General features: G+C 51.6%; 5 protein-coding genes across 5 annotated transcripts; 3 read left to right on the top strand and 2 right to left on the bottom strand.

Moving 5' to 3' along the window:
* Positions 1–2,647: 2,647 nt before the first annotated feature.
* Positions 2,648–2,968, top strand: GCG54_00012375 (uncharacterized protein; the record flags this gene model as incomplete). Its single annotated transcript, XM_045412253.1, has 1 exon — positions 2,648–2,968. The coding sequence occupies one exon, from the start codon at positions 2,648–2,650 to the stop codon at positions 2,966–2,968; it is 321 nt and encodes a 106-aa protein (XP_045261288.1).
* A 929-nt stretch (positions 2,969–3,897) lies between these two features.
* GCG54_00012376 (uncharacterized protein) lies at positions 3,898–4,163 on the bottom strand (the record flags this gene model as incomplete). The annotated part of the gene is made up of 2 exons (XM_045412254.1): positions 3,898–3,903; positions 3,945–4,163. 2 exons carry the CDS (start codon positions 4,161–4,163, stop codon positions 3,898–3,900), a joined length of 225 nt encoding a protein of 74 aa, XP_045261289.1.
* A 427-nt stretch (positions 4,164–4,590) lies between these two features.
* Positions 4,591–5,744, top strand: GCG54_00012377 (uncharacterized protein; the record flags this gene model as incomplete). The annotated part of the gene is made up of 2 exons (XM_045412255.1): positions 4,591–5,462; positions 5,555–5,744. The coding sequence occupies 2 exons, from the start codon at positions 4,591–4,593 to the stop codon at positions 5,742–5,744; spliced, it is 1,062 nt and encodes a 353-aa protein (XP_045261290.1).
* Positions 5,745–6,417: 673 nt separating this feature from the next.
* Positions 6,418–7,593, top strand: GCG54_00012378 (uncharacterized protein; the record flags this gene model as incomplete). The annotated part of the gene is made up of 1 exon (XM_045412256.1): positions 6,418–7,593. The coding sequence occupies one exon, from the start codon at positions 6,418–6,420 to the stop codon at positions 7,591–7,593; it is 1,176 nt and encodes a 391-aa protein (XP_045261291.1).
* A 210-nt stretch (positions 7,594–7,803) lies between these two features.
* On the bottom strand, positions 7,804–11,740 carry GCG54_00012379 (uncharacterized protein; the record flags this gene model as incomplete). The annotated part of the gene is made up of 4 exons (XM_045412257.1): positions 7,804–7,824; positions 7,981–8,362; positions 8,408–9,468; positions 10,343–11,740. The coding sequence occupies 4 exons, from the start codon at positions 11,738–11,740 to the stop codon at positions 7,804–7,806; spliced, it is 2,862 nt and encodes a 953-aa protein (XP_045261292.1).
* Between the last annotated feature and the right edge of the window lie 914 nt (positions 11,741–12,654).

Below are 12,654 nucleotides of genomic sequence, written 5' to 3' on the forward strand. Positions count from 1 at the left end.
ACGACGAGGGCGAGCAACAAGAGCGAGCGACGACGAGAGCAAGCGGCAACGAGAGTTGTATGGAGCTGTGAAGGGTTGATAGAGTCACAATAGAGGAAAGAAATAAGAAAGCGATGGCTGATCCAAGGGAAAAAGTCAGCCTGTGGATAGATTCCAAATATTTTTCAAGGTGGACGGTCATCCAGTTGTCTTTCAAGGTGGACTTTGGAAGACTCCGAAAGGTCTTTCAATGTGTGCTGCATGGCGAGAAAACACCGCTTGTGCACCCTGAGAATGAGGTGGTTATGGTACACTGGGCAAACAGGCTGCTGTTACTGGATTGAACATGGAAGTCAAAGCATGTGGCATCCCAGGACGGCAGGCCCGGCAGGTCCAAGGTTTTTTTCATTATCGAGGGCAAGATGGCAGGCATCCTCTTGCGCTGCAAAGCGAATATCGAGGCCGCTGCTACTAGCCCCAGAGGCTTCAGCAAGGCCTCTCTGTCCTTGTTGAAACAGACTTACGCCTACGCCCTCGCGTTCCGCACACAACACGTTGCCTTGTATGACTACACCACCTTGATTTTGATTCATTGGCCGCATCTGGATACAGCCGCAACCGCTAAACAACTCTGGGACTATTGGAACAACCCAGTCAGTGCTGGTGCCATCGATCGCCTTCCAAGCGCCATCACTGTGATCACCGACCGTGATTTGATGGTGCCTGCTCTGGCTGGGTTCATGACCGACGCACTGCAGACTTGCAACCATAGATGGCACCCTGATTTGCAGTCTTGACTTGGGCGTCTCAGTGTACCGGCTTTCCCAATTTTGGTTTCCATCTTCATTTCATTTTTTCAGTGTTTGCTTATGGAATTTGTCTCGCTTCTGTCGGATATTAGATTATGCTAGGAAACTTGGTAGAGAAAAAAGATTTGATGTTTTTGCTATATGTGGCCGGCTTTTTCGCCACCAAATTCGTGATTCCAGTCATGTCGACAGATTTGTTTACTTGAAAGGTTGTGCATGAATTGCCTGCGATACTTCTATAAACGTCCAACATGTTCAATCACTTTGGAGTGTCAGAAAGAGAGCTTTCAAAGTTTCGACGAATCTTTCTTCCCTTCAAAACTGTTCAACGAACTCAGAGCTCTCTCGGCTTTGGAACCTGCATCCCACCACCGCAATGCAGTCATAGCAAGAAGAGCCAAGAGGTGTACGGGCCAAGACAATCACACCATTGGTCTAGTTCAAACTTGGGGAGAGAAAAGCTCCTGCAGATCTAACGCTATTCCCAATGTGAGTATGCCTGTAAGAACGCCGTTGAACGCCTGAGCCTGATGGTCTCGGGGGTGATCTGGTCTGCCCATGTGAGAAACGACAAAAGGAGAGGCACGCGTGTTTCGGAGACTCTTGGCTACATCCAACAGCCCCATGGACTGACAACTGGAGTGACGGAAGCGCGCTTCTGATGAGACACCACAGAACGTGACCGGCTACTGCATGGGTGTTGCAGGTCTGGCAGGACTCCAGGCAAGCCTCACACGGGCAGGTGCCACCAAGATCCCGAAAAAATTGCGCTTGGGAGGTTGAAGGGCGTTGCGGGCTGTCACCGCATGCTCCCTTCGGACTCTGCATGCGTCGTATTCGTATGGAAAGGGTGAATGACCACAGAACTCATGTCATCAACAAGGATTGATCGGCTGCTGCGGAGAACAAATGCCGACAAAGATGGCCGCTTTCCATGATACAACTTTGCGATACACCTTGGCTTGCGGCCCGTGACAGGGCACCTTTCCTCGTCACCGGGTTCGGCCTCCAGAGTCCATTGTTTGTCTCTCTGCTTGCAGCTGCGAGGTGATGACCGGAACACTGTCTACGTCTGATATCCGATACGAGTCCCGCCAAGATGGCCGGCCGGTACGAGGGCGTCCAAGCCCGTTGCCACGCATCATCCATCGGTGCCCCTGAGATTGACCCAAGCAATTTCTATTCCAAACATTCTGTTTCCCGTGAGGTTGGCTCACCTGAGCGGACTTGCACGGTTAGACTCACGGAAGCATGCCGCTGCCGGTGGGGCCGGGTGTCCGGGAATGCAACATTGGCGAGTCCAGGCCCCCAATATCAGGATGAGGGGCCCGCGGGAAAACATGACCCGTTTGTATGAAGACTTGACGAGATTCAAAATCTTTCTGATAGTTTCAGCTGGTGTCCATGGTGGACGAATTGCTCCTTACCGCCTATTTGCTCCGGTCCATGCCATGACGAGGCTCGGCTGCAGGATGCAGGCGATGCTCTGCAGGTAACCATTGCGACGGAGGGGATCGGACGCCAGATGAAAAACTTCGATCAATCGGTTCCACGACGGACAGATCATACGGCGCGAAGTAGACAGCCTACAGGTCCCCTCAAGCAGGCCCATGGACTTTTCCCGTGTTTTCATGTACACAGTGTCCAGCCGTTGACCTCGTGACGCCGAGCCCGCGACCACCGGAAATGGACTGGGTGCTTCATTGTTGTTTCCAACTGCCACGATATTTTTATAGAACCCCAACCTCGACATCCTCTGTCGCACAACGATCAATTTTTCCTCTTGTCTGCATCCTACCACGTCTTCTATTCCAAGCTCACTCATCCGCACCAACTCCCTTCCTAGAATTCAATTCAACATGTCACTCTCCACCACTCTAGCCCACCCTTCCGAGACCCAAGTCGACAAAGGGTCATCATTGCTGCAACAGGCACTTGCCTACAGCCTCGAGAGCGGCAGCAAGTACGCCGTTATGTGCAATGAGTCCGATTGCATGCTCATTTCCTTCCAACAACCCGAGGCCTCGCCCAACCAAAACACCAACTGCAACCCTTCCGATCATTTGCATGTCACCGTCGTCAAGAACAAGGAGGACCTGCCTCCTGCTCTTACCGGATTCCTGGCGGGTGCTATGCAGATGGAGACCGCTCAGGTCACCTCCACCCCTTCCAAGCTTTGAGAACTTTCACTCATTGGCTTGGACATGCCACTCACCCCTTTCTCTTCGTAAGTTATTTGTTATCATCCTCCAGTGGCTTGAGTTTTGATTCTTAACGGTTTTTTGTGAAGGTTTCATGGGCCGTAGCACTTGGGTTCATCTGGCATAGATTATGGCATTGTGTCAAGCATGGCATTTGCACTACATTAGGTGGAAATACAAGTTCCATATCATTACTCATACGAAACATTTTCCCATCGTGTGTGTCCACTGTCCAGACGTTTCTGTTCTGTTTCTTCCCGTGACATGATCTGAGGCCATTGGATCAAGTAAACGTGACAAAGCGTGGCTCTTTGTTTGTTATCCCTGTGCTTGATGCTTTGCGACATCAACCCGCAATGTCGTAGACGCTTCAATCTCAATGAGGCGTCACTTTCACTAACAGAATCAAAGGATTTGAACTTCGCCAAGATCCTCTTGACCCCTCATCCCCTACCTGAACCATCCTGATTCCTTTGCCTGCAATATGGGCGAAGACATACAACCATGAATTCTCGTTTCAAAACATGTGGAAAATTGCCTGTCAATTTGGCAGCGGCGAGTGTTCTTAGTGTCACGAAAGTCTAATCTTGTCCTAGGTTATCGACCATGTCTGGAATACACAAATCCTCCACTGCCCACCTCCGAGAACCCCCATCCTCCAACTCGACTGAATCCTCCTTCTCATTCCACAACGGACTCAATCAAACGCATGAAATTGTGAGGATAAAAGTCGAACACCGCCACAGAGGGGTCCTCATAGATCTCCTCGATATCACCCCGAATTCAAGTGGTCTTGAGGGCGTATCAGCCAGGGCAGTCCCGACTGCAAGGGATCAGGTGCGGAAGATTGGAACTCAGAGACGAGCTTTCAGCGGCTTTTCGTCTCGTTCACATTGATACTGGGACGACTAGAACTTGTCAGGCATTGAACTTCTATTCTTCTGGTGTTGCTTACATATTTGATGAGACTTTCAACCGTAACCCGGATTTTTCCAAGGCACTTAGGCATTGAGTCGAACCGCCAAGCATCATTGAAGCGATCGTTCTGTGCCCTGAACCGAGTAACGTCAGGGTGGGCAACAGGGGCGTTACTGCAGCCGAAGGTGGTGGCACCATTCATGGTTGCACCAAACGTGGCAGTCGGCTGGAATGAGGCTGAATTGATGTTCTGCATGTTGTGTGATTGTAAGTTGTGTGTAACGAGTCTTAAAAAATGTTGCGCAACTGAGAGGTATGGTCTTGGGATTCGTCGCTTTGGAAATTAGTCGATGATACAGCGTGAAATTGGCAATTTTTAAAAGCTCGACTTGGTACGAATTAGCGGAGGGCATAACCCAATTTCAACCGAGTCTGAATTCCATTGTTTGGTTTGTGGCTGCAGTGTCCCGTCGTGCATTGTTACCGAGCATCTAATCAGCTCACCTCGGTGACTTCGGTAAGCAGAGTGCACTAGCAGCCCATGTCACCGGCAATCTCCAGCTGAGCCCCTGGCCTCAACCCCGCGTTTCCCGCCACATTCTCGGTGAGCATCCACACCTAACCCATCAACACAACCTCATCCCAACTCAGCTCGTCGCCATCTACCCGCCAAGCCCTCCGCAATGAACAACCCGCTACTAGGCCATCTCTCAAAAATACTCACCCTCTCCCCTCCGCAATCCTCTTATCCACCCTCAGCCCTTTCAGGACCTCTCACGTCGCATACAGGAACAGCCTACCTCTTCCTCTCAATCTCGTCGGCCTTTCCCCGCCTTCAGATCCATTCCTACCACGCAATTCATTGGGCGCGAGCATACATCTCAAATATTCCGACAGAATCCGCCTCGGACTCAGCTCCAGAACACGTCCTAGGCCTTTCCGAAACCCTGTCCAGCCCAGCGATCCGCGCCTGCATATCTCAAGACTTGGCCCATGTCCACAAGTTCCTCTCCCTCCTCCCTTCAATCTCACACGCCGACCTCCCAACCTGCCTCATTCATGGCCTCTCAGGAACGCTCTATCTCCTCCGTCTCATACGCCACTGGGTCCCGTCATCAGCGCCGCTCGTCTCTCGCGCCATCGTCCACCTATCAGAGTACCTCCTCTCTTCCCCTTGGTCCTGTCCTCAATCAAGATCTCATGGCGCTGCTGATGGGGAGCTGGGAACGCTGACGCAGCTTGTGATGACCACACCACCATTAGCCTCGCGATTGGTGGAGAGACTTGCAGCGTTGCTGGATTTGCAAGGGCCGGACGGAGAATGGCCATCTCAGGAAACAGGGCTTGGGGCTGAATCTCTTGAAAACAAAGGAGACGTCTCATTCGCACACGGCACAACGGGTCTAGTAATATCTCTGCTATCACTTCGTCCTTATTTCCCATCTCTACAGGAGCGCATAGATGATGCCATGGCAAACGCCAGGAACTTCTTAAGCACCCAAGAGCTTGGGGCGAGAGAACCAAGTCTGTGGTACGGTGTTCTCAGCACCCCATTGTAAGCTTCTTTCTAAACCTGATTGTCATTGACTGCTGTGAAACGAGGTTGTCAACCAGCTGGCCAAACCCAGAGACACTGACAATGCCCAGAGCCTTTCCAAAAGGCCCGTCCAGAACATCGATTGTGAACCTCGTCCACCACCCTAGATCAACATCAGAACCCCCATCAGATTCGTCCTCATCTGGCTCAATAGCGATATCTTACGACCCCGGTGCCGCATGGATGTGGGCAGTATCAGAAAAGGAACTTCCGCGAATGATCTTTTACAACGACATTTGAAGCCGATTTGCGACTATCATCATGAGAAGCAATTAGTCTATATGGCTCGTGAATTTTAATATCATCTGGGACAACTGCAACACAGGCAACGTAAATGGGAACATCGTATTTGGCGCATAAAGTGAGAGGGTGAGTTAGTTCGGAGATGGAGACCGGGGTACTAGTATGGGATGGTCACAAGGGTGCGGTATGGCAGCGGCGGTACGAGACCTTGTGGTGTTAATGGAGCCCAAGCACACATGAGGGTTAGACCAGAGAGAGGTTATCTTAATCAAGACTTGAAAACTCCGTTCTTCTGTCGTATGATAATGGTTCAGACAAGATGACGTCGGCGAAAGTTTTGACAGAATTTCGTTACGCCGTCTCGCTATGTAAGGTCGAATTTAGCTTTTTGCAATATCCAAACATGTCATGTGGGGGCACGATTTGAAGTTCGAGCGAACTCAAACTTAGAATGAGCTTGTTGGTTTTTACTACTGAACGAAATGTACACGACGGTTTCTCCAGTCATCTTTCAAAAGTGACAAAAAGACGGACCTCGGCCCTTTATCCTCTAGATAACTTGCTCAGTGCTACCACTATCGCCTTCCACCCCCTTCCCAACTCCAGCATCCAACTTCACCCATTGCCATCCTCCATATTCTATACATCTTAACACACACGTACAGCAAACATGTCATCGACTTCCACCGCGCGAGTCCTTGACTCTACGGCTCTCGAAAGGTTCGATCCGGGCGAGGAGCTGGTGTTGACGCCATATCCACTGTCCGACCCCTGTGGCATCGGATTTGAAGATGAAGGCAGGACGCCTTCTGATTTCGACCCCTCCAAAGCTGACGGCAAACTCATCGAGACAGCCAACCCCGCCACGAGAGCTCGCCTCGTGATCAAGAAGCGCCTCAGCGGCACGTCGGCGGACGATCAGAATGTCCTCCTCTGCCGCGTGGAGCAGGCGCCGACCGCGTTCGAGATGGATAACGCACACGCGCGCCACCTGTCGGAGGGAAATCTCGTCATAGTGAAGACGTTCACTTCGAGACCGCTCTATCGATGGGTGCGCGATGGATACCGGTCCCACGATCATACATCTGGCGAGCTGCATCCGGAGGCCGCAGTGTACCAGCACCTGTACGATAACGGGCTGACCGGCTACCCTCGCCTGGCGCCGCAATACTATGGCACCTGGGTGTTTGAGAAGGAACAAAAGGGCCAGAACGCTTGCGCACGCGACAGGTACACCGGCCTCATCGTGACGGAATACGTTGATGGAGTGTCTGTCGAACAACTTGGCACCCGCGACTGGGACCATGATACCTATGGCCCCCTCCAACTCAGCACATCCCCTATCGCACTGCACAGAAACTCCGACAGAATCCTGCTGATGGATACCGAAAGCCGACTCCGCATATTCAAGACCTTGCTCGATGGCGTAGTCCGAAAATTGCACGCTGGTGTCTATGTCGGAAAGTCGAATCTCCACCCTAGCAATGTCTTGGTTTCTTTCCGCAACAACGGGAAAGAGCTTGAAGAACCGAGGGTGGTCTCCATCGATTACCAAATGGATACGGTGTGGTCTCGGACCAAGCCGGGACGTGATTCGGGAAAACCCATGATCGCGCAGCAGCTCGACCGGCCACCTCACCCTGCTCTGTACTTTCCGAGCACATCAGAAATCGCAGCCTTCAAGGGCTGGTTTCCTCGGGAATGGAGCCCTTACGACTCTAACCAGCTCTGCGAATGGCTTTTGAGTGAAAGCGGGTTCGGGCCCTTGGACGCCAACGAGAGATATAGCAGTCTTCCTTCTGAGGATGCTGGATACTTGGGTCTCTCTATGTTTCCAGTCTTTTGATCTACAAATAATTTTCCCGTTATTTGATTTACAGACTAGAAATGAAGATACATTACATTTGTCAGCATAGTTCGCCACATGAAAATTGAAAAACTTTCTTGATGTCTTGGTAGTAATTTCCATCACTCTTGACGGTGTTTGCTGGGTTCTCTGGACTTGGAGCAGGAAGACGACCTCACACTGTTCGCAATGGAAAAATCTTTTGGGTTTTTATTGCTTTCTATTAACGTTCTGTTACACGTATTTCAGTCATACATTGTCACGATCACAGCCTCACTCATATACTAGGCAAGCTCGACGAAACGATTAGTAGAGTAAGACCAAACATGCGCACGCCATAGGATGCGCCTGTACGAAAATAAACAATTTAGAGACCTCTGACCATACCACCGAGCAACTAAAACCATCCTGTGTTCTTTGCTTCTGCCTTTTGGGGCTAGAAGTCTCCTCTTCCGAGCCATCCCCACTCTTACTTCTCTCGCGCTTTGAGGTGAACAACTTCACTCCCCATGTTCCAGCATTCAGGTGCCCATACATAGCGAGGCACGAGGGGGGCGTGTCGTTTTCGAACGTCTCCACGTTGCGCACAGCCCATTCATCTGCCTTCCGGCTTCGCAGCTCTTCAATGGCATTCTCGCAATCTTCGCCATACGAGGCCTCAGGCTGCGAGCTTCGACTTTCAGCCCCTAGGTCCGCCACAATCTTCCCGAGCTCACGAACTCTCCGGTCATAGTCACTCATGGACGTCCTGAAGACAGAGTATTCGGAGCTGTCTTCAATCTTGCCGAAGACCCAGCCGAGTCAGTGATCGTACAGCCATGGACTTTCTTCCCACCTTTGCGGATACCATCCTAGGAAGAGCGAAATCGCATCAATACAGAACCTTTCGAACGGGAGAGGCGGGTTAGGCAGCTCTGTTAGCGGATGTCGACTAGGCCATTCGGGGTTTCTGGCAAGTTGAGCCTTCTCGTATATCTCGGTGCGGCAAAAGTCGGAAAAAACCACTCTAGTAGGGACCGATGAACCGTTCAGGTCAAGGACTGTTGCGAGAATGTTTTGGGGATTCAGATCGCACCATTGAACACCGACATGCAGAGACTTGACGACCCCTTCCAACCAAAGCTTGAGGACGTCTAATCGAAAAGTCTCGTCTTGTGGATTCATTGGACCGAGATCTGAATCGTATTCGGGTATCACATTGTAACTTTTCGGGACCAGCCTGGTCTCCTCCGGATCGTACGAACTACAAAGGTTCTTGATAGAGAGCCCTCGGACGTACTCTGTGGCAATCACGCCGAAGTATCGGATCTTCCTAACTCCTTCTCGTTGATCGGTATATGGAAGTTTGACAATCCACGTGCCATAGTAAGAAGGCACATGGTAAGGAGGGCCCATGATGTCGCCACGCACTAAATGCTTTTCGTAGTGGAACCTTAGTGCCGCCGATTCGCGAACGTGAAAATGCTCAGCAAGCTGCCAATTGTCGTATGGAGGTACACCAAGTCCTCTGGGGAATAGAAGTCCATCCGAAACTTTGAGGATGAAGTAATTAACTGAGTTGTCCGTCTTTGTTTCAGGGTCGAAGCGTGGGAACGGCATTTGGGGCTGCGCGAGGGATCGTGGGTACTTTGTCATCTTGCACAGCAACACTTGGTGACCATGCTTGAGAGTGTTCGAATGCCGTTTGATTATTTTGACCGTGGCGGTCGTCTTTTTGTCGATATCTGCGTTTGGGTCGAAGCCGCTGGGGTGTGTTGCGAGGTTGTCTAGCTGAGAGGGAGTGGGAGGGGGGTAGACGCCGTAGCCCCACGGCTCGGGTGGATTGACTCGTGGTATCAAATCAAGCTTCTGGCCGATGTCGAACGATGGGCAGTTCTTGGGAACTTCGTGATTCATGACGATATATGCGTGGTGGTTTGCGGTGGTTTGGACCGAGTCTTCGGATGATGTTGACGGGCGGCGTTTAGGACTGAAGCAGTGCAAGGATGTCTAGATGGTTGCCGAAGGCTGTATTGTGAAGCGAATTGGCGGAAGAAAGCAGCTACTATAGCAGAGGGAAAAATTGTGGAGGCAAGGAAAGAATTGGGGGCTTGTTAGTCTTAGGTCGGTTTCTGTTCGTGGAGGCAAAGAATTCTGGTTAGAAAGTAGACAGCGAAGGCCAAAAAGGGAGATAATTCAAGTGGTTCGAGGAAATTTCTTTTCCTTCAAGGCGCATGGTTTGTCGGAAAGGGTGGGGAGGTGAGCACAACTGTATCAAGGTTGCTCTCCGCCCGCTGAGCAAACGCATGCTTGACGGCTGCAGTACCAGATCCATATCTCTCTATCTCACATTCTTTTCACGGGAAATGAGGCCAAGTACTCGATGTATCTATGGCCTTGATAGACTGGGCGTCATTGACACTTACACAGTAGGAGGAGACTTCTCGCATGTCAAGATTGCTATCCCCTTGCCCTTGATTTGAGCAGGCAGGTACCCCGAACAATACCAGCGCCAAAACCCAAACAGAGGGAGTTACGGTACTCGAATCAACACGTTTGCCTCTTACGCCACCCGGATGCGCGCTGGCTGGGTTGCTCCAACTCCGATTGCAGGATCTAGGCTGCAACGCATGGGGAATCATCGGGCTTACAAGTATCACATTGATGCTGCCATATCGCCAAGGGATTAATTGTTATAGGCTGTGTTAATGTATCAAATCCCAGCAAAGCTCATTATTTCTGCCTTTTACTCAGGCCAGAAACCGTGCACCCTGCAAACAAGATTTTCGTAGGTCTTCCAGTTGATGTACTGCGAAACATCCATCCCGGTGTGCTCCTTCACCGAACGCAGAAAATCGTCCTTTGAATGCACGGGAGCTTCAGCGTGAGAAGCCCCATGGTCTGCCACAATCTTTCTTAACGAGCGGGTAGGTTCGTCGCCGCGGTCCTGGAAGATCGAGTACGTAGGGCCCTCCACGATGCCACCAAATGTCTTCCCGAGCCAGCAGTAGAACAGGAGCGGATACTTGTCCCAGATAGCCGGGTAACAACCGGAAAAGTTTACGGAAAAGGTGCACTGATGGACGGTGGCGAACCTCTCGAACGGATCGATCGGGTATTGCTTTTCAGTGAGAGGGTCTTGATCGGGCCATTCGGGATCTGCGGCGTACTTGGTCTTCTCGTATACTTCAAAGTTGGAGTAGTCGAGGAACACAACTCGGGGAGTAACGGTTCTGTCACCGCGGTCGTCGAGAACCGACACGAATGTGTTGTGGGGGCTCATCTCGGTGTACTCTGCACCAAGACGCAGCGTCTTGACCACACAATCCAGCATGCGCCTGAGCACGATCAGCCTGAAAGTCTCGTTCTCCACCTCGATCACCTGCCCAGCGAATTCCGGGCCTTCGAAAAGATCTGGGTCGTTTCTAGGAATGAGACGGGCCATGTTGGGACCAGGCTCGTCTTCAGCGTCGTCCGATCGGAGATGGCGGTTCTTGGGGGGCTCCCGCTTGCAGAGCTCACTGATGGAAACACCACGAACGAACTCCATGGCGACGGCGCCAGCGTAGCGGGTCTTCTGCTCGCCGGCCTTGTTCTTGTAGGGAATCTCAGCGACCCACGTGCCGAAGTAGGATGGCACATGGTACGGACTTCCCATGATGGTATGGTGCTGCCAGTGCTTCTGGTAGAGAAACTTCAGGGCAGACGAGTCGCGGCTGTGGGATTGGTCTGCGAGCTCCCAGTTATTCCAAGGGGGAAAGACACTTCCGCTGGGAAATAGGCGGCCGTCAGAAACCTTGAGAACAATCCAGTCGAGAAGATGTTCATTCTCGGCTTTCTGGTCTGAAGTGAATCGCGGAAACGGCATCTGCGGCTGTGCGAGGGTTTGCGGATACTTGGTGATTTCGCAGAGCAGCACCTGCGGACCACGACCCAGGCCGAACCGAAGATGCTTGATTATCTTCACCTTGCAGATAGCCGCCTCGTCGACTTCCGCGGCCGGATCGAAGCCGCGCGGGTATGTGGCGGCAATATTCTTAAGCTCGGAGGCAGGAGGGTAGGGGTAGGCGCCGCCCCAAGGTTCAGGTGGATTGAGATGGGGAAATAGTTGCAGCGTTTGACCGACATCGAACCAAGGGGCCCTTCGGGGAGGGTATGGGAAGTCCATGATCTCGGATGTAGGTGTACTGGAGAAAAGACCGCCGACGAAAAGTGGAAGGACTGTCGGGGGGCAAGAGTGCTGGCGGAAGACGTGAGCGCTGATGGAGGATGAGAGCCCCGATGGGGGACAAGAGTGGCGGTGGCAGGAAAGAGCGCTGGTGGAAGGAAAGAGTTTGATGATGGAAGAGTACCCTAATGAAATACCAAAGCAACCAGTCGAGGTAAAGAAACTCTCAGCTTTTGATACATTTTCTGGAAATTCAAAACATACTTTTCGGTAGGTCGATGCTTCCTGCTGTCCGGCAACGACAACTCGACACCCGCAGTCCATGACCCCGAGTTTGTCATCCTCTTCAAGACCAGACAGACAAACACCCGCATAAAACCCGGGCACCGTCCAGGTTCCTTCCGCCTTGTATGGAGAAAGAGAAAAAGACGCAGAAGGCGCAAACGAACCCCGATGTCCAATCTGCTACCTAATGCTGCGGACGGCCTTGATGATCTCAAGTGACCTTGATGATAGTTCACCGCAGGAAGGGACATCTCAAACGACATCAGCACCGAAGCCAAAACAAGAAGCTACGCGAACCAACCCGCTTGCCTTCTCCGCCACCCAGATAAACCGTCTTCATACTGCCTGTTTCTTCCTTCGCAAACGGGCTGCTCCCCTCTCCTGAATGCTGGCAAGGAATCTTTGTCGTACCCAACATAGACACCGGACAATGACAAGCAGGTCCTCACCTCACACCGCACCACAGCCTCACGCCACACATCACCGAGGATTACCCTTGTATCAATGAATAATTATATATGCTAAACGCCGCATAACACATCTGTATAGAATACGCCATGCCGTGGCCCGGCACAATGCAAAATCGGGTACAAATCCCATCAACATCAACATCAACATCCGCATACACG

The sequence above is a fragment of the Colletotrichum gloeosporioides genome, assembly GCF_011800055.1.
Source record: "Colletotrichum gloeosporioides strain Lc1 chromosome Unknown consensus_65, whole genome shotgun sequence".
Classification (NCBI taxonomy): domain Eukaryota; kingdom Fungi; phylum Ascomycota; class Sordariomycetes; order Glomerellales; family Glomerellaceae; genus Colletotrichum; species Colletotrichum gloeosporioides.